At 34.7% G+C, this 27683-nt stretch overlaps 1 protein-coding gene across 1 annotated transcript in view; it reads right to left on the bottom strand.

The window, feature by feature from the left end:
* The window catches only part of LOC109062073 (mediator of RNA polymerase II transcription subunit 1-like), a 192377-nt gene that overhangs the window by 25340 nt on the left and 139354 nt on the right, over positions 1–27683 (bottom strand). Inside the window, 4 exon segments of the mRNA XM_042735243.1 lie at positions 5615–5720; positions 5832–5927; positions 6266–6467; positions 11113–11237. Coding sequence (XP_042591177.1) covers positions 5615–5720; positions 5832–5927; positions 6266–6467; positions 11113–11237 — 529 coding nt within the window.

The raw sequence follows: 27683 nt of genomic DNA, 5'->3' as shown, positions 1-27683 counted from the left end.
CTCTATGAAGAATTTCAGTCAGGTTTTAGCCCCCACCATAGCAGAGAAACTGTACTTGTTAAATTTACAAATGAATTACTTCTTGCATCAGACCAAGGCTGCATCTTAGTGCTGCGTTTGACACCATAGATCACGACATACTCATAGATCAATTACAAAACTATACAGGTATTCAAGGGCAGGCTCTAAGATTGTTTAGATCCTACCTGTCCAATCGCTACCTCTTTGTTTATTTAAATGGGGAGTCATCTCATGTATCACCAGTACAATATGGTGTGCCACAAGGATCTGTCCTAGGTCCTCTGCTTTTTTCAATATACACGTTGCCCCTTGGTAATATTATTAGAAAATACGGGATTAGTTTCAAATGTTATGCTGATGATACTCAACTATATATCTCAATGAGACCAGATGAAATTTCTAAATTATCTAAGCTAACAGAGTGTGTTAAAAATGGAAATTTTCTCCTATTAAATTCGGATAAGACAGAGATATTACTTAATGGACCAAAAAACAGTACACAGAACCTCATAGATTACAATCTGCAACTAGATGGATGTACTGTTACTGTTACTATATTAAGACAGCAAATTGTCTTTTGAAAATCATATTTCCCATGTTACAAAAACAGCATTCTTCCATTTTAGAAACATTGCCAAGCTAAGAAACATGTTACCTGTTTCTGATGCAGAAAAGCTAGTTCATGCATTCATGACCTCTAGACTGGACTATATATATATATATATATATATATATATATATATATATATATATATATATATATATATATATATATATATATAAATAATCCACAGGCGAAGACACGCAGTCCGTTATGGACAGATCATTAACGGCTGGTGTATGTGGTATTATAGGCTAGTTACATATGGCAGGACATCCAAACGCTCGCCTATCATTAATGGACCTCAAATATGGCTTATCATCTGAAAAGTATTAGCAACTTTACATGGCAGCTCAATCTAATGTTAACCCAGAGAAATGTGCACTGTTCAAGTGTCTCTGTGGAGTGTGGAAGCTGAACATTAGTGCTCACTGCATGACAGATGGAGGCACCGGTGGTGTCACTTGCTCTTAAAATACTCTGTAATTGTACAGACAAGAGTAATACATCTTTTGAATCTGTAAAGACACTACGTTTATTTGTCTGCACTCACAATGACAACAAAACATTGCATTTTGGAAAAATAATGAAAGAAAACAGGACGCGCTTTCTGCCGTCTCGGTCTGTGAACTTGAGCCCGAAACTGTCTATATCTTTCCCTTACAGTCATTAAAATATATCTAGCAAAATATCTACTTTCAAATTAACCAATTCAAATGGAAAACAAATATTCTCAGATTATGTAATCCGTGCATAACATGCACACAGGTGCATTACTACTGCGGAGGATACAAGTCAGTGTCACCGACTTCATTTCTTAAACCGAAAACAAAGTGAAAGTGAAAGTGACTTGACATACAGCCTAGTATGGTGACCCATACTCAGAATTTGTGCTCTGCAACACTGTTTTTCCCTGATACATTCATAATCATTACTTCTGCATTGCACTGTGGCAAGCTTGATGCGTGCGCTTGAGCGCTTTTTAGGCTATGAAGACAATTTAAAGGCTTGGTATTATGTTTTAAATGGTTTATTAATAAACGTGCGATTAGTCGACTAATGCTTCAAATGAACGACTACTAGTTGACCAGAAAAATCTTTAGTCTGGGACAGCCCTAATATATATATCACAGAGATACAGATGGCCCTGTATAGATATTGTGGCATGTGTGCAGCAGTGGACTGCGCTTAATTTGAATCTAATATAATTATAATAATATAGAATAATATTAATTTGAAAAACGTTTAAAATTGAGTAGAAAAGTGTGAAGTTTCTAAAAAATAATGAATAGAGCATAATTTATAGGCTACAACAACGTTTAATTTGGCCGCAGAGGAAAACAAATGGGTTGCCTGATATAAAGATATGTAATCCCTGAAACAGAGCTTCCCACCTGTGCAATACGGAAATATCTGCCAAGTGTGCTACTTATCTTTTTCAACCTGGCAGCCATGTGTACACACTCTCTCTCCACTGTGGATAAATGCGCTTGCTTTCAGAATAAAAAAACACAGGTAAGATTTAAGTTTAGCGATCTCCACTTCAATATTCTATTCTCAGAAAAGTGTAATTCACTAAGTGTTCATCTATTAGAGAGAGAGAGAGAGGCAGTGTATGTATAAATTACCACCGTTTTGCCACGTTTCTCTATTAACAGTGAAGCTTTAATTCCTTTAGAAACAATGATTTTACCAGCTCCTTGTTGAGAAAGATAATGTAGCTCTTGAGCGATTAAGCTATTTTATTGATAAAATTGCGGGGCAGCACTGAGTGCGACCGCAACATGATCTGTGTGAGTGACTGAGCATGTGTGTGCATTAGATAAAGTGAATACAGTGCATTCATTTAGAACTCTTCAATTTTTTTTTTTTTTTTTTAAACGTAAAGAGTGTGATAATTTGTGCAATGATAACCTACCAGCAATGTAAATATGATTTTTTGAATATATTAGAATGAGTACATTACAATATAAATTTATTAGAACGAGTACATTATTATTTATGGGCTTAAAAACAAGTTGCAAACATTCAGAATATTGTACCTGGTGGGGAATGCCCAATGTAAAAATGAAACATATGCCATTGCACTGTGGTACAGTTATGGAGGCCTTTCATAATGCAGAGGTCAACTGCCTGCTCTGTCAATAGTCAGAAATGGCACTATACTATGCAGTGTTTAATAAACAGCTGTTTTACTAAATTCTGCTGAGGTGAAATTCAGTGCAGTCCTGTATCGTGATGTGTATTGTAACGTGGCCTCTGTATCGTGACATTGCTGGTGACACAACCCTAATACACACACACACACACACATACACATATACATATATATATCGCAGGTCCCACAATAGCGCAGGTCTCTACTCGGAATGTGCCTGTCACAATGTTATGATGATGTTACGAATTTGTTTTTCTATAACTATGAAATATTTTCTATAAAAATGTTAATGCCCTGGCAGTGGCAAATAGCTTTGGTTTTATATTTAATTTGATTACATTAATGTTATAAGTTGAGATTTACAATAAACATTTTAACTGCTACAGGGCTCCAAAAAAAAAAAAAAAAAAAAAAAAAACACAACAAAATTGAGTAAGGAGCCATTGGTTCCTGTAAGAAAAAAAAACTTAGGTGCCAAATTATTTTTTTAGGTTTCACAGAATAAATGTGTTTTATTTATTTTATTATCATTATTATTATTATTTACATTTTAACATTTCAATCATACTGTCATGTGTTTATGTCTCATCTTTTATTGACTTTATCAGCATTTTAATCCATCTTGTCTTGTAACTTATTGTCTTTTCCAACTTGAAATATACAGTCACAAAGAATTGTTCATTATAATATAAGCACCAATATCTTGGACAATAAGCATCCCTTGGCCAGTTTGGGCTCCTCATCAATGCATCCTGTAAATGTTGTCATACACTCTTAAAAATCAAGTTGCATCATGATGCCATAGAAGAACCTCTTTTGTCTAAATGGTTTCATAAAGAACCTTTAACATCTGAAGAACCTTTACATTTGTAAGTGTGTGAAAGCAAGAATATATGTACAAAACCAATTCCAAAAAAGTTGGGACACTGTTCAAATTGTGAGTAAAAAAGGAATGGAATAATTTACAAATCTCATAAACTTATATTTTATTCACAATAGAATATAGATAACATATCAAATGTTGAAAGTGAGACATTTTGAAATGTCATGCCAAATATTGGCTCATTTTGGATTTCATGAGAGATACACATTCCAAAAAGTTGGGACTGGTAGCAATAAGAGGCCGGAAAAGTTAAATGTACATATAAAGAACAGCTGGAGGACCAATTTGCAACTTATTAGGTCAACTGGCAACATGATTGGGTATAAAAAGAGCCTCTCAGAATGGCAGTGTCTCTCAGAAGTCAAGATGGGCAGAGGATCACCAATTCCCCCAATGCTGCAGCGAAAAATATTGGAGCAATATCAGAAAGAAGTTTCTCAGAGAAAAATTGCAAAGAGTTTGAAGTTATCATCATCTACAGTGCATAATATCATCCAAAGATTCAGGGAATCTGAAACAATCTCTGTGCGTAAGGGTCAAGGCTGGAAAACCATACTGGATACCCGTGATCTTTGGGCCCTTAGACGGCACTGCATCAAATACAGGAATGCTACTGTAATGGAAATCACAAAATGGGCTCAGGAATACTTCCAGAAAACATTGTGTGTGAACACAATCCACCGTGTCATTCGCCGTTGCCGGCTAAAACTCTATAGGTCAAAAAAGAAGCCATATCTAAACATGATCCAGTAGCGCAGGCGTTTTCTCTGGGCCAAGGCTCATTTAAAATGGACTGTGGCAAAGTGAAAAACTGTTCTGTGGTCAGACGAATCAAAATTTTAAATTCTTTTTGTAAACTGGAACGCCATGTCATATGGACTTAAGAGGACAAGGACAACCCAAGTTGTTATCAGCGCTCAGTTCAGAAGCCTGCATCTCTGATGGTATGGGGTTGCATGAGTGCGTGTGGCATGGGCAGCTTACACATCTGGAAAGGCACCATCAATGCTGAAAGCATATCCAAGTTCTAGAACAGCATATGCTTCCATCCAGACGTCGTATCTTTCAGGGAAGATCTTGCATTTTCCAACATGACAATGCCATACTGCATCAATTACAACATCATGGCTGCGTAGAAGGAGGCTCCGGGTACTGAAATGGCCAGCATGCAGTCCAGATCTTTCTCCCATAGAAAACATTTGGCGCATCATAAAGAGGAAGATGCAACAAAGAAGACCTAAGACAGTTGAGCAACTAGAAGCCTGTATAAACAAGAATGGGACAACATTCCTATTCCTAAACTTGAGCAACTTGTCTCCTCAGTCCCCAGACGTTTGCAGACTGTAATAAAAAGAAGAGGGGATGCCACACAGTGGTAAACATGGCCTTGTCCAAACTTTTTTGAGATGTGTTGATGCCATGAAACTTAAAATCAACTTATTTTTCCCTTAAAATGATACATTTTCTCAGTTTAAACATTTGATGTGTCATCTATGTTGTATTCTGAATAAAATATTGAAATTTGAAACTTCCACATCATTGCATTCTGTTTTTATTCACAATTTGTACAGTGTCCCAACTTTTTTGGAATCGGGTTTATATGTGAAAGGAGAATGTAAGCGTGTGAGAGTGCCAGAATGAATTATGGCTTGTACGGCCCCTCACATATATATATATTATATATATATATATATATATATATATATACATATATATATATACACAGACACACACATATACACATATATATATATATATATATATATATATATACATATATACATACATATATACATACATATATACATATATATATATATATATATATATATATATATATATATATATATATATATATATATATATATATATATATATATATATATATATATATATGTAGCACAAATGCAAAAAGTCTTCAAGATAAGCATCTGCCATCTGTTGTACCTACCTCTGGACTACTTTGGTAATGAAGTCATCAGTGCAGATCAAAGCATCAGATAAACCCTTGTAGAGCTTACAGGCTACCTGTCTCGAGTCAATCACCTCCATCACCACTGAGAGCAAAAACAGACTGAGTCAGACATCAGACCAGGCAAAACTATGGTAACTTAAGCTAACACTTACATTAATTCACAACCCTAAAATGTAAAGTGTGGTTTCCTTACCACAGACAAGTGATTCATTTACAGGGTGTTGAAAAGACACACTAAAGCTTGAGTCAGTTAGTGGGCACACTTCAAACTGCAGCAGTCCAGAAGTATCTGCTAAAAATATAAAATTATGTGCATTGTTCAAGTGTGTGTTTGGTTACAGCTTGATTTTTTTTATTATTACTTATTTCTAGTACACTTTTTGCAGTCTTATAAAATTAATAAGTTTTTTTTTTTTTTTTTTTTTTGCTAATACTAAAATATAATGCCACACAATATTAAATAAATAATTGCCAGAATAATTAATTGCTTATGCAATCATATTTTCTTCTTTAGGTAGTGCTTTTCATTAAATCGAAATGTTCCATCAATTACTGGCAAAAGCATTTTTTACTAATCTACCAACTCTTAGTGAAAGTAATAATTATTATGAAAGACAACACACCCACCTTCCTTAACATATGTTTTTTTGACGCAGCTACCAATCAGCGTGTTGTAAGCAGCCTGGTGTCTTATAATGTCGAGAAGAGCAGGCACCTGAGCAGGATGTCTGAAAGGAATCTTGGAAACATAAGCTCCTTGAAGAGACCTCCCATCCTGCACTGGAGCATCACCATTTAGGAAATAACAATGCTGCTGTCCTGGTAAAGACTAATCAGACAGAAAGGAAATGGATTCAGCGAATCAGATGTACATAGTCATAATGATATGCTGTTTTAATAGACTGTGGTTTATTATTTATACAATAGAGGAATCATGTTCTGTTCGGAAAATATAGATATACACTCCCTGACAAAAATCTTTTTGCCTATCCAAGTTGTAGGAACAACAAATAATAACTTGACTTCTAGTTGATCATTTGGAATCAGAAGTGGCTTATTTGAAAGGCAAAGACCTCTAGATTACGCTTATTTTACCAAAATAAAATCTTATGCCTTGATTTTTAATTATTTAATTAGGACAGAAAGGTCAGACTTTGCTTAGACAAAAGACATGTCACTAAACAGAAATAATGTACAGTACAGAGCATAAAGTCATGGTACAGTGGAAAAATAATTAATACTGTGTATGACTCCCATGAGCTTGGAGGACTGCACCCATACGTCTCAGCAATGACTCAAATAACTTATTAATAAAGTCATCTGGAATGGCAAAGAAAGCATTCTTGCACGACTCCCAGAGTTCATCAAGATTCTTTGGTTTCATCTTCAATGCCTCCTCCTCTATCTTACCCCAGACATGCTCAATAATGTTCATGTCTGGTGACTGTGCTGGCCAATCCTGGAGCACCTTGACCTTCTTTGCTTTCAGGAACTTTGATGTGGAGGCTGAAGTATAAGAAGGAGCGCCACCCTGCTGAAGAATTTGACCTCTCTTGTGGTTTGGAATGTAATGGGCAGCAAGAATGCCTTGATACCTCAGGCTGTTGATGTTGCCAGCCACTCTGCAGATCTCTCCCCATACTGAATGTAACCCCAAACCATTATTTTTTTTCTCCACCGAACTTGACTGTTTTCTGTGTGAATCTTGGGTCCATGCGGGTTCCAATAGGTCTTCTGCAGTATTTGCGACGATTGGGATGCAGTTCCTGCAAGCTGTGGGCTTTGGCAAATGCAACACGATATTTTAGTTGTCTTCTGTTTAATGCTGGTTTCTGAGCACTAATTCGGCCATTGAGACCACTGCATGAGAGAATTCGACAAACTGTTCTTGTAGATACAGCGGTTTCTGGTGACCAGTTCTTATGTAGCTCTGCTGCAGTTGAAAAAGGGCTGGCCCCGGACTGTCGAACCAACAAACGGTCCTCTCGAACAGTTGTCTTATGGGGTCTGCCTGACCTGGGCCTGTCATGAACATGAACCAGTTTCTTCAAATCTTTTTCTTATCCTCTCCACTTGACATTTAGATACATTAAAGATGTTTGCCACCTCAGCAGGAGACTTGATCTTCAGGCTCTTGATGATCAGCACTTTGGTCTGTGGTCGAATCTTTGGCATGCTGTCAGAGGTCAGGATGCATTTCAGATGAAGGTTAGGTGTGCTGGGGTTCTTCTTCTACATACCTGGGAATGTGTTAACTACAGTATTTGTCACAGGTGACACTCTAATCTGTGATTGGTTGAATCATTTAAGGATGTGACAAGACTTTTGTCTAAGCAAAATCTGACCTTTCTGTCCAAATTAAATAATTAAAAGTCAAGGCATGATAAGATTTTATTTTGGTAAAATAAGCATAATCTAGAGCCTCTGCCTTTCATATAAGCCACCTCTGATTCCAAATGATCAACTAGAAGTCAAGTTTATTATTTGTTGTTCCTACAATTTGGATAGGTGACAAGATTTTTGTCAGGGAATGTATATATGTAGTTGCTATTTCTGTTGTGCAACAGTTACTATCTATTTTCTATTTGCCTATATTATTGAGCTGAATAATCACGGTCCTTTCGTATCAGACTGAACCTGTAGTAGCCTTTTTTGGGTCATCTATTTTCTTTCTTTTTCTTTTCTGAGAATTGACCACTTTATGTTTTTGTTTTATTTTTTATGTTTTTATGTGTCGTTGGTTATGTTGTCTTGCAGCTCTTATCCTTATGTTCCCCCAATCAATTCTATGACTTAATTTTATTTATAAATTTATTATCTTATTGTTTGAATCATAGATTCATCTTAAAGACTTAAAAATTGCCCATCTGAATATTAGAAGTCTTTTCCCTAAAACTGATCTTCTAAGAGCCTGGGTTTCTTTTTACAAACCTCATATTGTTACTATTTCTGAAACATGGTTACATGATCAAATTAGGGATGAGAAAATTAAAATTGAAAATTTTTTAAAATTGCTTTATTCAGAGCTGACAGACCCTCTAGAGGAGGTGGTGTTGCTATATATGATGCTGCTCATTTGAATTCTGTGTGTGTAACTCCGTAATACCATCAGTCAATCTGAATATCTATTTGTTTGTATTATTTTCTTAATAACAAACAGTTAACTATAGGTAGCTTCTACAGACCACCATCTGCTACTGTTGATTCTACAAAATGTATTTTGTCAGCTATTAATTCTCTAGAAAGGCACACTGAACTTATTATTTTGGGTGACTTTAACTGTAACTGGCTTGATTGTGCTAACATTTTTTTAGTAGCATTAATCTCACTCAGTTAATTGTGTTTGGAAAATAAAAATCCCTCGCCTTCCTCCAAAATACATTACTATTAGGCAATATAAGAATATTAATTTTGACTATTTTATTCATGACTTAGTGTTATTGGAATAGGCTTGAGTTAATTCCCTCAGTTGATTATGCTTGGAACTTGTTTTACTCTAAAGTTACTAATGTAATCAATAAGCATACTCCTCTGAAAACAATACGAGTCTAAGGCAGTCATCTTCCCTGGATTAACTCAGACCTGATTAATTTATGCAAACAAAGGGACAAGGCTTGGACTGTATATCGTAAGAACAAACTACCAGATGACTGGGAACTTTATAGACATTTTAGGAATATTTGTAAAACTAAGACAAGGAATGCAAAATCAAATTACTAAAATTATTGTTTTTCTCAAGATTTTCGTAACCCCAGACATTTCTGGAACCATTTAAACAACATTTTAAATAAGCAAAATAAAAACCTCCACAAAAGAGTTAATAATCAATAACGAATACATCTTTGATCCTTTACAGATATCTTATGCATTTAATAAGTATTTCACATCCATCGGTACTCACTTTACTATTAAATTTTCTTTCTAAACTTGCATCTCACATTTTAATGTATCCTCTGACTGATCTATTTCATTTGTCTTTGTCTACTTGTTCAATACCTTCCATATGGAAATGTGCTAAGATTATTCCTCTTTTTAAAAGTGGTGACCCATCTGATCTGAATAACTACTGTCCAATTTATATTATTTGTACTGTAGCAAAAAACAACACTAAAATTTATTTTCAATCAAATATCAAATTATATTAATCAGTTTAATATTTTGTCTTCTTTTCAGTCTGGTTTTAGACCCAATTTCTCCACCACCACTGCCTTAATGAAAATCACTAATGATTTGTTTATTTCTTTAAATAACTGTGAACCTGCTGATGCAATCTTTATTGATCTCTTTAAAGCATTTGATATGGTGGACCATTACCTTTTTCTTGATAATATTCAGTCCTTTCTGCAGTTAGACTTCAAAAACAAACTTGTCCTTAACAAAAAGAAGTCCTGTAGTAGGGTGTTCATTAAAAGATGCCATGGTCCGCACTCTTTTGATTTAAATATTAGTTTTGAAGATGGGTCACTCCTATCTAGAGTTGACCTATTTAAATATCTTGGTATTTGACTCGATCCTGAATTGTGCTTTAAACATCACATTGATTCTATTATTAAAAATCATATATTGGCGTCTGAGTTCTCTCTATCGTTCAATTAAATGCTTTTCATTTTAAGTAAGGAAAAGATTAATCTCACATTTAATTCTTCATATTATCGACTATGGGGGTATTATTTATCAAAATACTTCTGATAACAACTTAAAACCTCTAAACACTGCTCACAATTCTTTATGTAGGTTTGTATGTTGTATGAAGCTATTGACTGGCTCCAACCTAAATCCCGAAGGCAATATCACTGGCTTCAATTTCTCTTCAAATGTATTTATTTTAATTGTCCCTCTTATTTAAAACAGTTTTTGGTTGCATCTATATCTTCTTACCCCCTTTGGCATATGCAGTATCCGTATTTTCTTGTTCCTAGAATCTTCAGTGAAGTAGGTCGTTTCAACATAAAGCTTATATGTAAGCTTATATATAATATTATGTTTCTATTATTTTTTGATAAATTACTTATATTTATTAATCAATTTATTTATTAGGGTTTATGTTTGCATATTTGGATTTTCATGCTTGTATGAAAATGTATGTTTTCTTATATGTACATGCTTTTGTTTGTTTGATATAGTTGTAGACTATGGGTGGATGATTTAGGGAGTGAGCTGTTGTTTGTCTGTTTAAGTTTTTTCTTTTTGCATATTACTTATGTGCTGTGTTTTGTATTGTTTTATGTATGCGTTATTGGGTCCCCTTTCCCTTTAATTAAATTCAAATGCATATGGACATGAACTCATTTGCTCACCAATTTTGGCTCACTAAAACTTTTGTTTGACTTGGTCTAAAATCTATCTATCTATCTATCTATCTATCTATCTATCTATCTATCTATCGAGATGAATCAACAAACAATAACAAAAAAAAATAAAAAATGTTGTCTAATATTGTCTAATAAAATTTTGTCTAAATGTCTTATACTCACTGCATAAAAAAGCATTGATTTGGTCAAAGCAGGAAGACTGGCCTCTCCCTCCTCGTGCAGTTGGCTCTTAATGATGAGATCATATAGTGGGAACAAGGTGGGCGTTGTCTCAAAAACTGGGATACCTAAAAAAAAAAAAAAAAAAAAAAAAAAAAGGAAAAAAAATATAGGGAGGTAGAACTAAATTCATGTGGTCTTATATAAACACAAGTAAAGCTTACATTATTAACTCACACTTATAAAAAAAAATAAAAATTCTGATATACCTAATGATTTTCATTTTGCCATTTAGACCAATGGTTCTCAATTAAAGGGATAGTTCACCCAAAAATGAAAATTTGATGTTTATCTGCTTACCCCCAGGGCATCCAAGATGTAGGTGACTTTGTTTATGGCGAATCACAGATTTATAATAGCATTACCACCACCTATCTCTCAAATGGACCATTAACACTCTATCTACAATCTCAATCAGGAGTGTCAATGGTCAACTTGAGAGATAGGTGGCGGTAATGCACTTATAAGTCTGCAATCCGCCATAAAGCAAGATGATGATGATGATGCAGGCTGCTGTGAAGTGCATTCACAAGAGTTCTAACAGTTCGGACGTTGCGTGAATTAGAGGTAAAAAAAAACAATATAAATACTGTTCAGTTTCTTGCACAGACCAATCCTTTTGTGTCTTTACACATCAATGTATCGTCACGAGCCGCAGGATTTAATTTGGATTTTTCTGTGGATGTTTTTCTCTCTCTCATAGATTCTGTGACCATTGCCAAACAATACAGGCCCTTCTCAAAAAATTAGCATATTGTGAAAAAGTTCATTATTTTCCATAACGTAATGATAAAAATTAAACTTTCATATATTTTAGATTCATTGCACACCAACTGAAATATTTCAGGTCTTCTATTGTTTTAATACTGATGATTTTGGCATACAGCTCATGAAAACCCCAAATTCCTATCTCAAAAAATTAGCATATCATGAAAAGGTTCTCTAAACGAGCTATTAACCTAATCATCTGAATCAACTAATTAACTCTAAACACCTGCAAAAGATTCCTGAGGCTTTTAAAAACTCCCAGCCTGGTTCATTACTCAAAACCGCAATCATGGGTAAGACTGCCCGACCTGACTGCTGTCCAGAAGGCCATCATTGACACCCTCAAGCGAGTGGGTAAGACACAGAAAGAAATTTCTGAACGAATAGGCCGTTCCCAGAGTGCTGTATCAAGGCACCTCAGTGGGAAGTCTGTGGGAAGGAAAAAGTGTGGCAAAAAACGTTGCACAATGAGAAGAGGTGACCGGACCCTGAGGAAGATTGTGGAGAAGGACCGATTCCAGACCTTGGGGGACCTGCGGAAGCAGTGGACTGAGTCTGGAGTAGAAACATCCAGAGCCACCGTGCACAGGCGTGTGCTTTTGAACCAGAAACAGCGGCAGAAGCGCCTGACCTGGGCTACAGAGAAGCAGCACTGGACTGTTGCTCAGTGGTCCAAAGTACTTTTTTTCGGATGAAAGCAAATTTTGCATGTCATTCGGAAATCAAGGTGCCAGAGTCTGGAGGAAGACTGGGGAGAAGGAAATGCCAAAATGCCTGAAGTCCAGTGTCAAGTACCCACAGTCAGTGATGGTCTGGGGTGCCATGTCAGCTGCTGGTGTTGGTCCACTGTGTTTTTATCAAGGGCAGGGTCAATGCAGCTAGCTATCAGGAGATTTTGGAGCACTTCATGCTTCCATCTGCTTAAAAGCTTTATGGAGATGAAGATTTCTTTTTTCAGCACGACCTGGCACCTGCTCACAGTGCCAAAACCACTGGTAAATGGTTTACTGACCATGGTATTACTGTGCTCAATTGGCCTGCCAACTCTCCTGACCTGAACCCCATAGAGAATCTGTGGGATATTATGAAGAGAAAGTTGAGAGACACAAGACCCAACACTCTGGATGAGCTTAAGGCCGCTATCGAAGCATCCTGGGCCTCCATAACACCTCAGCAGTGCCACAGGCTGATTGCCTCCATGCCACACCGCATTGAAGCAGTCATTTCTGCAAAAGGATTCCCGACCAAGTATTGAGTGCATAACTGAACATAATTATTTGAAGGTTGACTTTTTTTGTATTAAAAACACTTTTCTTTTATTGGTCGGATGAAATATGCTAATTTCTTGAGATAGGAATTTTGGGTTTTCATGAGCTGTATGCCAAAATCATCAGTATTAAAACTATATATATTAAACTATTTTATTAAACTATAAATATTTCAGTTGGTGTGCAATGAATCTAAAATATATGAAAGTTTAATTTTTATCATTACATTATGGAAAATAATGAACTTTTTCACAATATGCTAATTTTTTGAGAAGGACCTGTATACTGCTGAGAGACTGAGTGACAAATAGGTAAATATGTGTAGATTTGCACTGTTTGTTTGTTTATGTGCCTCAATCGGAGTGCAAACAGTAAAAGATCTTGAGGCAGGTGACACATTCTCTGTTATTACATTCTAAGCGGACATTCATCATTTTTTCCCCTTCTTGTTTTCTCATGATCTCGACATAAGTTGTTTTCTCGTGATCATGAGTATTTTTCTTGTGATCTCAACATAACAAAAGTTGTTCTCTAAGTTACACAAAAGTGCCAACAGGTGGCAGTATAGAAGTACTGATGAGGAGTTACTGACAATTAATTAAACTTATACTGTAAATGTTAAATGCTTGAATAAATATGATAGTTTTTTAATGGTATCTGTTATCGTTACGTTATTACTGCTGCACGACTCATCACAGTTTCTCATTTACAACGATTGTATTTGTAATGTGCATCTTTCTTGTTTTTAATCTTTATTGTTAATAAATGTATATTAATAAGAAATGTGATTTGCATATGTGTATAACTTAGTTCAGTGATGTTTTACAGTGTTGCAGCCTAATCTTTTGTATTTTCTACATTTCTTTGTAGGAAACCACACACACACTCACACATACAGTGGCATGCGAAAGTTTGGGAACTCCTTGCAGACTCTGTGAATTATTTTAACAAAACAAGAAAGATAATACAAAATGCATGTTATTTTTTAGTAATGTCCTGAGTCAGATTTTTTTTTACATAAAAGATAGCTAAAATAGCTGAAATTATTCAAATTACCCCATTCAAAAGTTTGGAAACCCTTGGTTTTTAATACTGTGTGTGGTTACCTGGATGATCTACGGCTGTTTTTTGTTTTGTGATGATTGTTCATGAGTCCCTTGTTTGTTCTGAACAGCTAAACTGGGCACTGTTCCTCAGATAAATCCACCAGGTCCTGCAGATTCTTCAGTTTTCTAGAATCTTTTGCATGTTTGAACCCTTTCCAGCAGTGACTGTATGATTTTGAGTTCCATATTTTCACATTAAGGACAAATGAGGGACTCAAACATAACTATTAAAAAAAGGTTTCACCATCCGGCTCTTAATGCATCGTGTTTCCTTATTTTATATAATTTTGGATGACGTGTTCTCCCGACGCCCTTTTATACTGTTGCACTGAGTAATGACGTCACAGGCTGTCGCCAGCAAATGATATTGTCGCGTTTAGATATATGCTTCTGACACTGATCAAATTGAAAGCGTACCCCATAGCAACCGCTAGAGGATGCAGTTCGAAGTTCCCTCAGAAGGGAACCAAGGTTTCCCAAAACTTTTGAAGGGGTTTATTTTAATAATTTCAGCAATTTTTTTTTTTTTTATTTTATTTTTTGTCTTGTGGACTATATGTAAACATCTTTTATGTAAAATATCTTACTCAGGACAGTACTAAATCAAAACAATAACATGCATTTTGTATGATCATATATTTTGTTAAAATTATTCACATTTTCACAGATTCTGCAAGGGGTTCCCAAACTTTCGTATGCCACTGTAACAGCATCCCAAGCTTGTAACGCACATGATATGAAAGCCTATCCTACATCAGTAAAAAAAAAAAAAAAAAATCACAAACAAATTATTATAATATATTATTATATATAATTTTATTTCAAACAAAGTGAGTGAATTGAATTAAGATGAATCCAAGCAGCTTAAAGGGATAGTTCACCCAAATATTAAAATTATGTCATTAATGACTCACCCTCATGTCGTTCCAAACCCGTAAGACCTCCGTTCATCTTCGGAACACAGTATAAGATATTTTAGATTTAGTCCGAGAGCTTTCTGTCCCTCCATTGAGAATGTATGTACGGTATACTGTCCACGTCCAGAAAGGTAATAAAAACATTATCAAAGTAGTCCATGTGATATCAGAGGGTCCGTTAGAATTTTTTGAAGCATCGAAAATACAATTTTTTTTTTTTTTAGAATATGGTTCCTCTGCATTCTGAAGGTGCTCCGCCTGCACTTGCGGTGTTGAATGCATTTTTTTTTTAGACCATTTAAACTTTAATTACACAAATAAAATGTTTAGCATAGCCTAACTCTGGACAAAATCAGCAGTGTTTGATTAGAATATATATTTTTTTTTTATTGTAGACGTTATTTCTAGGTGAAGCAACATTTGCTGAAATATCCACAAGATAAGGCATGTGCACACATAGACATCAAAGGGGGATTTGATCACCTGCCCTTTTTCTTCCTCAAGAGAAAGTGCCCTTTTTTCTGGGGAGTTTTTTTTATATATATATATATATATATATATATATATATATATATATATATATATATATATATATATATTTTTTTTTTTTTTTTTTTTTTTTTTTAAATGGATATATATATATATATATATATATATATATATATATATATATATATATATATATATATATATATATATACAGATGTGGCAAGTGAGAATGCTTGCACAGAGCAAAGGGATCACTCGTGATCATGGTGTGTTACGCAGGACCACAGGGAATGCTCTAACACAGGAAAGACACGATCAGTAGAGGCAGTCATGTAATGTCCTTTACTGAAGCAGCAGAGAACATTTATCATGGCAAGCTATAGTCTATTGAAGATTATTGTGTGTATGGCGCAAAAGACAATGAAATATTCATGATTCTGTTATCAATAGTATTATCACGTGTTTTTCATGACAGTTGGATCACTGAAAAATCATTTAAAAAGTATTACTCTACAGTGTGTATTTTTATTATGTTTTGGTATACGCTGTAGATAATCTAAAATCACGTTCTAAAACTTAGCATAATGTGGTAAGAACTATGACCAGAAAACCAACATACAGTATTTTTACCACACTCCCCTTGTCTTATGCACAATTTTAGGGGTGCTCTGGATTTTTGAGGTCAATCACCGATCGCCGATCACAGAAAGCAGTATCTGCTTATCCGATCACCGAAACTGATCTTTTTAAATCCTTCCTTTTATCATGGGCCTGAATTTCATTTTTGAAAATTAATTCCTCTCTTAGGTGACTCTTGTGAGAGGATTTAAAAAAAAAAACGAATTCATTTAAGGAGTGGAGGGGGGCCATTTTTTCCAAAATATATATTTATCTCACCTAAATGTGTGATCATGCACTGTATTTTTGTTTTTACAATCGTGTAATTGTTGCACAATAGCTTACACAGCACAAGCCTGATTCTGTGAGCTGTATGTGTGGTTCACACATACCCTGTTTGCAGTGTGTATGCAGTCCATGTGTGGTACAGAAGCAGCACGGATTGTGCTTTCACACAGGAGTCTGCTCCTGATCCATGGCTGTTTACCACAAACACAACATTTATCCATTATTTTGATTTTAAATCCAAACGTTGTTACTTAAAATGCTTTTTCAACATGATTCTTTTTTTTACACAGTATAGTAATACAATCAGAAGAAAAAATCACTGTAAACTTTCAAAACTTTGTCACTTAGTTTCCCTGCTGTTCAGCTCAGACTGATTATAAATGCATCATTATAACCTATAACACTAAAAGATTGTTTTATTTTATTATTTTTGCAGCAGTTTCTAAAGCAAATGTAAGCCTACATGGATTTTTTTAAAATTTCTTAAGGATAATTTAAGCCTTATTTTAATGTTATGTAATAAAATGGTATAAAACCGAGACTAAAACAGAAAATAAAAACTGCATCTGTTTCTGAACAGAGAAAACTGAACAAAACTGAAGAAATAAAAAGGAATATATAGGCCTATACATTAAATATATTTCACTTAAATAATTTACAGATTAAAAAAAAATAATAATAATAAAACAAAGAAAAAATGTGCTGAGGGACATTGTGATGCTCTCCGAAGTTAACAGAGAGAAACCCGGGATGGCAGAAATAATGTTTGCTTAATGTTTGAATAATGTTTTGCTTCTGTCTGCATGACCATAAATTATGGAGTAACAGTTTCCTCTCGTAGAAGGGGGGAAAAAAATGCAATGATTGCACCGGCGCCTCAAGCGCACAACATATTTTGCTAACTTGACATTGCAACCTGTTTATTATCAAAATAAAATACAGTTAAAAAATACATAAAAAGTACAATGCTCAACTTAAATAGTCTGTACTACAATCTGCACCGTTCAGCGTGAGCACAGCCTGTGCTGTCAACTTATATTTTAGAAGGGAACTAAAATAGCCTATAAGCTATGTTTATAATGTTTGTAAACATTTTGCTTTATTCACCGGTATTGTAGCCTACATTATTTCTTAATTTATTAATAAAATGAGACGTAAAGCCTACGTGACTTATCTTTTTCCCCCCTCTCAAAACGCAGTTTCATACAAGCAGCATATTATTTAAAAATGCAGTAAACAGTTTAAATTTTGTGAAAAAATAAAAATAATTTATTTAAAGCGTTGACAGTTTTTAGTTTGTTTAATACATTTGGCAAAAATCTTGTTATAAAAAAAATTATGCTGTATTGGCCATATGACCAGATGCAAGCTATCGTACCAGACTACTGTTTTTTTTTTTGTTTTTTGTTTTTTAAGAGTAAAGAAAAAGCTGTATTATTATTATTATTATTATTATTATAGACAAAATATTTTAAAAAATAATGAAAAAAACGAAAAATCAGGCCATTTCTCATTTCTCCTTATTTCTTTATAAGTAGAAAATCATTACCAGAAGGTACACAGATCAGACCTTAAACACACCTTGCACTATTACAATCTGTGGGTGATGAAAATCTTGCAATGGTAAAATATATGTCTTGACATTTACTTTGGTAGTTGTAGAACTTTTACAATAAACAGTGTCACAAGGTAAGCTTTGTGACAGACAAGAGATTACTTAGACTTGATACACATGCACACATCATTATTTGATTATGCCGGCATTTACCATCTTTTAAATCATCATTGTGTTGTGTAATTGTTGTGCCTGTACCAAATGAGTATGAGATGTTTTTTTTGTTTTTTTTTGGCCAACATTTTGTTCAATCAGTTGTTCTTTTTAAAGAATGTCACAATATAGCTTAATTTCAGTGAGAATTACCTTTTAGTTTAGGTGGGAATTTCCCCCAAACATTTTGTTTGGCTGTTGGCCTTCCAGTCTCATGCTGTACCATCAAACAGACAACGTGGATTAAACAGCTTTTTATAGCATTAGCATGCCCTTATTGGACTGGACCATTGGTAGTTTTGTCTGGGGAGAGGGGGATTAAGAGGCAAGCCATTGCAGACATTTCATGTTAACCTACTCAAGAAATGGCATGCACAGCCTCCATCTTCTGCTTCTCCAATAGCCACCGGTGAATCAAGCCTAGAGGAAACCTTGTTCATTTGTGTGGTAGAAGAAGAAAAGGATTTAGAGGAACAATATTTCTCTGTTCCTCGCCAATCTATGCAACTGGACTTGAGCCAACTGTCAGAACATAAAAAACAGCAAGTACTGGACCTGATACCACTAGGTCTATTTAGGGAAACACCTGGTCTGACCAATCTGGTATCACACCACATAACCCTACACAGATCTAAACCCATTCGCCAACCTGTTTACAGAATACCAGAACGACTCCTGCCTATCTTTAAATAGGAGTTGGAAACCATGCAGTGTCTGGGGGTCATAGAGCCATCTGCCAGTCAGTGGAGTAGTCCAGTCATCTTGGTGCCTAAGAAGGATGGCAGCCTTCGTTTCTGCCTGGACTTCAGGAATGTAAACAGTGTCAGCAAGTTTGACTCCTATCCTACAGTATGCCCAGGGCAGATGACCTTGTGGAGCGATTGGGACGAGCTAAGTACTTCAGCACCTTAGACCTCTGTAAGGGCTATTGGCAGGTTCCGTTGACCCCAGAGAGTCAGGAAGTGACTGCCTTCCAAACACCATTTGGACACTTCCATTTCCGTGTTCTACCTTTTGGACTTCACGGAGCACCGTCCCCCTTCCAGCGAATGATGGATCAACTCCTTCGAGGTACCGAGGGGTATGCAGCTGCCTACCTCGATGACATTGTCATCTATAGCCGGTCATGGAAAGAACATCTGCTTCACCTAAAGGATGTTCTAGAGAGGATTAAAAGTGCAGGTCTCACTCTTTGCCCTGACAAGTGCTTTTTGGCCAAGCGAGAAACACAGAACCAGGGATTTGTTCTGGGTCATGGAGTGATTTGGCCTCAAGTCAGCAAAAATGAGGCGATTAAGTATGCTGGAAGACCACAGACTAAGAAACAGGTGCGGTCCTTTCTTGGACTCATTGGTTGGTATAGACGTTTTATACCAAACTTTTCTGCACAAGCTGCTGTGCTGACCACCCTCACTAAAAAGGTCAAATCAAATAAGATGGTGTGGACTGGTGAATGTGAACTTGCTTTTCAGGACTTAAAGGACTGTCTTTGCAAGGATCCAATACTGCAGAGTCCTGATTTTGAACAGACTTTTACTGTACAAACAGATGCTTCTGAGCACGGCATTGCAGCCGTTTTGTTGTAGGGAGATTCAGAGCAACTAATGCCGGTAGCTTACATCAGTAGGAAGCTTCTTCCTCGTGAATCTAGATACTCTACAGTAGAGAAGGAGTGTTTGGCAATCAAGTGGGCCCTGGACTCCTTAAGTTATTATTTGCTGGGCCGTAAATTTAGACTGGAAACTGATCATCGAGTCTTGTCCTGGTTGGGTCAAATGAGAGACACTAATTCTAGAATTACACGATGGTTTTTAGCCATTCAACCATTCGATTTTGAAGTCCTTTATAGGTCAGGCACCCAAAACTGTACTGCTGACTACCTCTCCCGGACACCTCATGAGGCATCTGGAGAAGGGGGGGGCTGTCACAAGGTAAGCTTGGTGACAGACAAGAGATTACTTGGACTTGATACACATGCACACATCATTATTTGATTATACCAGCATTTACAATCTTTCAAATCATCATAGTGTTGTGTTATTGTTGTGCCTGTACCAAATGAGTATGAGATGATGTTTTTTTTGTTGGCCAACATTTTGTTCAATCAGTTGTTCTTTTTAAAGAATGTCAAAATATAGCTTAATTTCAGTCAGAATTACCTTTTATTTTAGGTGGGAATTTCCCCCAAACATTTTGTTTGGCCGTTGGAATTCCAGTCTCATGCTGTACCATCAAACAGACAACATGGATTAAACTGTTTATTGAAGTTAAATATGTTCCTGTGGCTCAGTGGTAGAGCATTGTGTTAGCAGCGCAAAAGGTTGTGGGTTTGATTCGCAGGGAACACATGTTAGGTAAAAAAAAAATGTTAGCCTGAATGCACTGTAAGTCACTTTGGATAAAAGCGTCTGCTAAATGCATAAATGTAAACTGGTTTTTATAGCATTAGCATGCCCTTAATGGACTGAGCCATTGGTAGTTTTGTCTGGGGAGAGGGGGAATAACAGCTGAACAATTCTTTACTTTTCTTTTTCATTTTTTTATGAAGTGTTCAAGTATTCAAGGGTTTATGCAGATTGTTATTTCTGTGTATGTGTGATGTTTTATTATTTATATTATAATGTGTTGTATGTATGGACCCTGTTTTGTTCATATGGTAAAGTCTGAAGGGGGAGCTAGCCCTTATAAATAAGGAGCTATAAAGCTTATCAGGCAGTCTTCTTGGTTGAAAATTAAGGAGAGACCCTGTGGCAAATTGGACCAATGGTATGAATTTATTTGGTGTAGCCTTCCTTTGCACATTGTTGCAGTTTGTTTTGTACAGTTTTTGTTTGTAGTCCGGTATTGCCGTGTTTCCACCGAAATTACCCGGAACAATTGTACCAGGAACTTTTTTCCCCAGGAACTATTTTCCCCCCAAGCTTGTTGCTCTCTGCGTTTCCACTGCAGTCTAAAGTACCGTGAAGAGTATGCAAATATTCTGGTGATGTAGGTCTGCGTGCGTTTCTCAATACAAAGTACGCAAATTTTGGACTTGCATCCTCCGTAGTTTGGACTTTGCGCATTCAACTCGGTAGTGTGATGTCTGCGACGACGCAAATCCAGTAATTCTGCAAACAGCAGCATACTTGATAACATCAGTCAGCTCGCCTTGGCTACTGCAATTTTCCTCACTGTATATTTACAATAAAACGAAATATGATATGAAATACAACTGCCTCCTTTCATTTTCATTTAAACATAGTAATGTGTAATGTAATATGAAATGTACTTAGTTCAGGGAAATGTGTGTATATATACAGCCATTACAATAAAATGAAATATTATATCAATTGCCTTTTTTTATTTTCATTTTAACATATAGATAAATTGAATACAGACCAAAGATTACCTGTTAGATTTACACAAAAAGAATTATATTTTATGTTTAACCATTAAAGAGACATCAGAGCCAGCAGCAAATGTCAGAAGGACTAGCCGAGTTGAGACTGCTCTAGGTGGATACATGGGCACCGAGCTCCTGCTGATCGCGTGGAGCTGATCGTCTCAGAAATCGGCGAAACACATTTTTAAATAGGCGCTGTCTTTATACAGTAGGTGGACATCCAAAACGTTACTTCTACCGCCTCCGCGGCATCTGCAAAGTGCATTTGCAGCTTTTGACCGCTGAGTGGCGCTACAAGTTTTCAAACAAGCGCATCAAAGCACATTTTCGCAAATAGACATCAGTTTTGCCTAGCTGATGTGTTACATTTGATGGCTGCAGTCAGGGAAAATGAAAGAAAAACACTATAGTTAAAATATTTGATATTCACAGATGAAAGTTTGGTAATTATGAAGTTATGTGCATTTCTTAGAACGAATTCAAGCAGGATAAATGTCAAGCCTGTGCCTGAGCCTGTGCTTATATTTTCTCTAAGCTACAAAGTATTACACCATATTTTAGATTTGACACATTTAATAGGTGTGCAGTATTATTTATATAATATGAATTGTGTTATATTATTCAAAATAAATTGTGGTTTACTTTGCATCAGAGCATTAAAAGTGGTAGCCTATTTTAGTGAGCTTGGCTACATGGATTTATATGCAAAATGTCAATATTCTCATATATTAGGCCTATATTTTAATTAATATTTTTAAAATTCCTTTAATAAAACAACATGCATTTTTGTTTATTCGTTACCTGTCCTTTATTTTGACAGACAACTTCTTGGGAAAATATATTTGTCTGTACACTGATTAAGAAATTGTTGCGTGTTTTATAAATTATTTTCTTTATTTTAGTAAAACGTGAGGCACTGTATAATTTCGTTCCCATTATTTAGGCCTAATTAAAACAAGAAACGAATAAATTAAACCTGCACGATTTAGCTAAATCATTGAAAGTCTAAAGAATGGACGGATTAATAAAACATTCTCATGTTTAAACTCAAGTTCTCTCATTATAATCAACAAAATACACACAATGTAAATAAGAGCTTAATTAATTGACAACTTCAGTGATTTTAAAGGGAGCCTTCTTTACTTGCTTTCATATAATTTAAGTAAAAAAAAAAAATTGCAGCCGCATTTAAATGCAGGTGTGTAAATTTGTCTGCGTGCAAGATTTGCGCAGCGCGAGTCATACTGAGTGCACGCGCAGCATTTATTCTTATTTGTTTTATCTTCATTACAAATCTTGTTTGGTTTTATTTTGGATAATTGCATGAAAAAAATAATTTACGTTGTAATGCATATGCAAAATGTGAATTATTATTCATATTCAAGTGTTTGTGCGAAAATTATTAATGCGCATGCAGGACAGGGAGGCGCCCTCTAGATCACTTGAAATTTTTGGGGCTACTTCTGCCTGTGCTTTGTGGCAAACTTAATGCATGCGCTTGAGCACAGAATATATTATGGTTCATTATGGATTATAGTTGTAAATTTAATATAAACCTCTGATTAGTTGAATAATGACAAATGAAGGACTAGTAATTAGAAAAATCTTACGTGGGGGGCAGACCTATTAAATACCCTCTAGACATCTCTGTTAAAGCTTTTAAAGCATTTTATAAATTAAAATTTGTTACTGTGGGTTAACAGTAATTATAATTATTATATACTTAGGAACAGAGTCTGGGCCTAATCTAGGCTATCCAGGTTTTTTTTTTTCTTTTATTTTCATTGCATCTGAAAATGACTTTGTGCAGCACATTCACTTCGCACGCTCAACCTGCCTCGCGCGTTGCTCAGCTGTGGACGATTTCAAAATGTTTGATATAAAGGTTGATGTCCCATTTTATACAGGAATTGTTCATTTAAAAAAAAAAAAAAAAATCGAATTATATTGTTAGTCTAAATGAACTTGTTAACAATATAATTAGAACTATTTAACATGCACTGTGACATTTTACCCTTTTAACTTATAAACTCCTTGAGATTTTAAAGTCAGTTTAATAATATTGAAGTTCAAGTTTAAAAAAAAAGGTTTTAATTGCTTAAATTTTTTCTATGAATTGATAATGTTATCAGGTTTTAATTGCTTAAATTATTTCTATGAATTAATAATATGTTATCAGGTTTTAATTGCTTAAATTATTTATATGAATTAATAATATGTTATCATGTTTATTCTTGTAGATAATAAGTGTTTATTCTTTAAGAAAATAAGGGAAAAAATAAGGGACGTTCCAAATATTATTCATATTTGTTTTGCTTCACCTATTTATGTAGGCTACAATTATTCAAAAAATAATAATAATAATAATAATAATAAATAAAATAAAAATAAATAAAATAACAAAATAATGTCATTAAAAGTGCCATCGGCCTGAGTAAATTTGACCATTATAGAATTGTGACTTTAAAGGTTAGTGATTTAGGAGGTGAAAATACTGTGAAATTACAAATGGTATGGGATTTTAAAGCATAACAACTGAAGGTCTATGAAACGTTAGCCAATAAAGCATTTTTTTAAACAATGGCACTTAAAGTTTTGAACTAAAATATTATTTCAACCATATAGCCTGAGAATAAACAAAAAACATACTTTTCAATGAAAGAACACTGAGAGTGTAGGTTGTCTCTGGTGTTTGGATTTGTACTTCAATATAATGAGCTCCAAGTTTCGGAATAGCCAACACGTTTTTTTTCTCTCTCTCTCTCTCTCTCTCTCTCTCTCTTTCTCTCTCATTTTAACTCTCTATTTAACAGCATTAACTTACAATGAAATACATCTTCCTTCAGGTAGACTGAATGTTTTTCTGTCTTGCTAAATGTTGGGCTCATAATCAGTAAGTCGTATTCGCTCAAATTGATTTAGTTAAATCAAAACTTGCAGACTTTGAAGCTGGGTCAGTGAGCGCGAGTCCTGCGCTCTGTGTAGCGGGAGCAGCTGATGGAGGACTCCGCTTGGTCTTAAAGCCTTCCGCAAACGCTACGTTCACAAATAACAATGATTTTCGTAAAATAATGATTAATTATCAATTGATAATTTGTTATTATTTTGGTCTAGTGATAATAATAATATGGGCTGCGGGAAAATAATGAATAAAAAGAGTAGGTCTGCTGTGAGTGCAGGCATGTTTCACCCCAGTAACATGACACACCGTTCCTCACAGCCAAAAAACAGACCAAATTCAGTTCAGCTGGAGGGGGTTGGGGGATAGTTCTGTATAGCTTGTGGGGGTCGAGATAAAGGTGTGAATCTCTTGGTCTTTCATATGCACAGAGTCTTATGAGGGTATCAAACTTGCAGAACAGGTTTAGATAGGACGATTGCCTCGTCATTTTGGTTTTAGGGCAACTTTGAAGAAAGATTTTGATCCACTTCAAATGTTGACTACTGTATAGCGCAATATAGTTTATTGGGTTATTATAACTTAATTTCAGAGGTAGTTGCCTTAACTCAAATAAATAAATAAATAAATAAATTCAAAAACTGTTGCGTAATTTTATTTTGTTTCGTCTAAACAATATTTTTTATGAAATATATGAAATATAAATTCTCACAGAATGTAGCCTATTCATAACCAATATATTGAACCATCTCTTTATGTTTTTCTAAATCCCAAACAGAGTCCAGACATCAGTATGATCCGTCTATGATGTTTTATAGGCGTTTTTTAGATTTGGGAATACACATGCGTTACAGACATGACAAAAACATTTTTGGAGTTTTTGGAGACATTATTATTATTATTTTTTTTTTTTGTAGCCTTTTTACAATGCACAAACCAGAAGCAACAATATCTGCAGAGAAGGGTTGGCCATTCTCAAAACATAAAATATCAATTATATTTCAATTTTCGTTTTTGTGTTTCAGAGGAAAAGTGTTAAAGCATCTCTCCATTACAGACCGTTCTGAAGAATTTATGCAAACGCGTTAGTATAAAATGCTTTAAAAGCTTTAACAGACATCTATAGAGGGTATTTAATAGGTCTGCCCCCCACGTAAGTTTTTTTCTAGTTACTAGCCGTTCATTTGTCATTATTCAACTAATTGCAGGTTTATATTAAATTTACATCTATAATCCATAATGAGCCTTAATATATTCTGCACTCAAGCACATGCATTAAGTTTGCCACAAAGCACAGGCAGAAGAAGCCCAATAATTGTAAAAAAGGAGACATTTTAATTTTTTATTAATAAACAAATTTTTTCTTGTCGGCTGCAAGATTAAATTCACAGTGCTGACTTTATCCACATGGACTCGCCTTTAAAGAGAAATACAACCTTCACAGATTACATAATGCTTTCGTTCTGAATTGATTCGTTTAAAAGACATTTCAAGCTTTCTGCTGATATATTTCTCATGTATGTGAGACACCACAATTTTAAGTTAATTCATTATCAGGAAAAAATTCAAGTGATCTAGAGGGCACCTCCCTGTCCTGCATGCACATTAATAATTTTCGCACAAACACTTGAATATGAATAATAATTCACATTTTGCATATGCATTACAACGTAAATTATTTTTTACATGAAATCATCCAAAATAAAACCAAACAAGAGTTGTAATGAAGATAAAACAAATAAGAATAAATGCTGCGCGTGCACTCAGCATCACTCGCGCAGCGCAAATCTTGCAAGCAGACAAATTTACACACCTACATTTAAATGCGGCTGCAATTTTATTTTATTACTTAAATTATATGAAAGCAAGTAAAGAAGGCTCCCTTTAAAATCACTGAAGTTGTCAATTAATGAAGCTCTTATTTACATCGTGTGTATTTTGTTGATTATAATGAGAGAACTTGAGTTTAAAAATGAGAACGTTTTATTAACCCGTCCATTCTTTAGACTTTCAATGATTTAGCTAAATCGTGCAGGTTTAATTTATTCGTTTCTTGTTTTAATTAGGCCTAAATAATGGGAACGAAATTATACAGTGCCTCACGTTTTACTAAAATAAATTATAATAAAATAAAATAAAATAATTTATAAAACACGCAACAATTTCTTAATCAGTGTACAGACAAATATATTTTCCCAAGAAGTTGTCTGTCAAAATAAAGGACAGGTAATGAAAAACAAAAATGCATGTTGTTTTATTAAAGGAATTTTAAAATATAAATTAAAATATAGGCCTAATATATGAGAATATTGACATTTTGCATATTAATCCTTTTTTTAAAACTTGAACTTCAATACTATTAAACTGACTTTAAAATCTCAAAAAGTTTATAAGTTAAAAAGGGTAAAATGTCACAGTGCATGTTAAATAGTTCTAATTATATTGTTAACAAGTTCATTTAGACTAACAATATAATTCGATTTTTTTTTTTTTTTTTTTTTTTTTAATGAACAATTCCTGTATAAAATGGGACATCAACCTTTATATTAAACATTTTGAAATCGTCCACAGCTGAGCAACGCGTGAGGCAGGTTGAGCGTGCAAAGTAAATGTGCTGCACAAAGTCATTTTCAGATACAATAAAAAATAAAAAAATAAAAAACCCTGGATAGCCTAGATTAGGCCAAGACTCTGTTCCTAAGTATATAATAATTATAATCACTGTTAACCCACAGTAACAAATTTTAACCGATTAATCGCCTGTTTTCGTTTGCTGCATTTTTTATTTATTTATTTATTTATTTATTTTTAAACAGGCTAAAAAATTAAGTTTGTGAGAGGAAAAAAAATATATAAGTAATTTATAAGTTGCATTTTATTACATTCAGAAATAATAACGGCTGGCCTAATAATGTTATAATGTGCCAACAGGATATTTTTAGTTCCCTTCACTTTACAACAAATCCTTTAAATTTAACAAATTTATCAGAACATGAATTAAAAATATT

The sequence above is a fragment of the Cyprinus carpio genome, chromosome B12, assembly GCF_018340385.1.
Source record: "Cyprinus carpio isolate SPL01 chromosome B12, ASM1834038v1, whole genome shotgun sequence".
In the NCBI taxonomy this organism is placed as follows: domain Eukaryota; kingdom Metazoa; phylum Chordata; class Actinopteri; order Cypriniformes; family Cyprinidae; genus Cyprinus; species Cyprinus carpio.
This window is presented reverse-complemented; position numbering and strand designations above follow the sequence as displayed.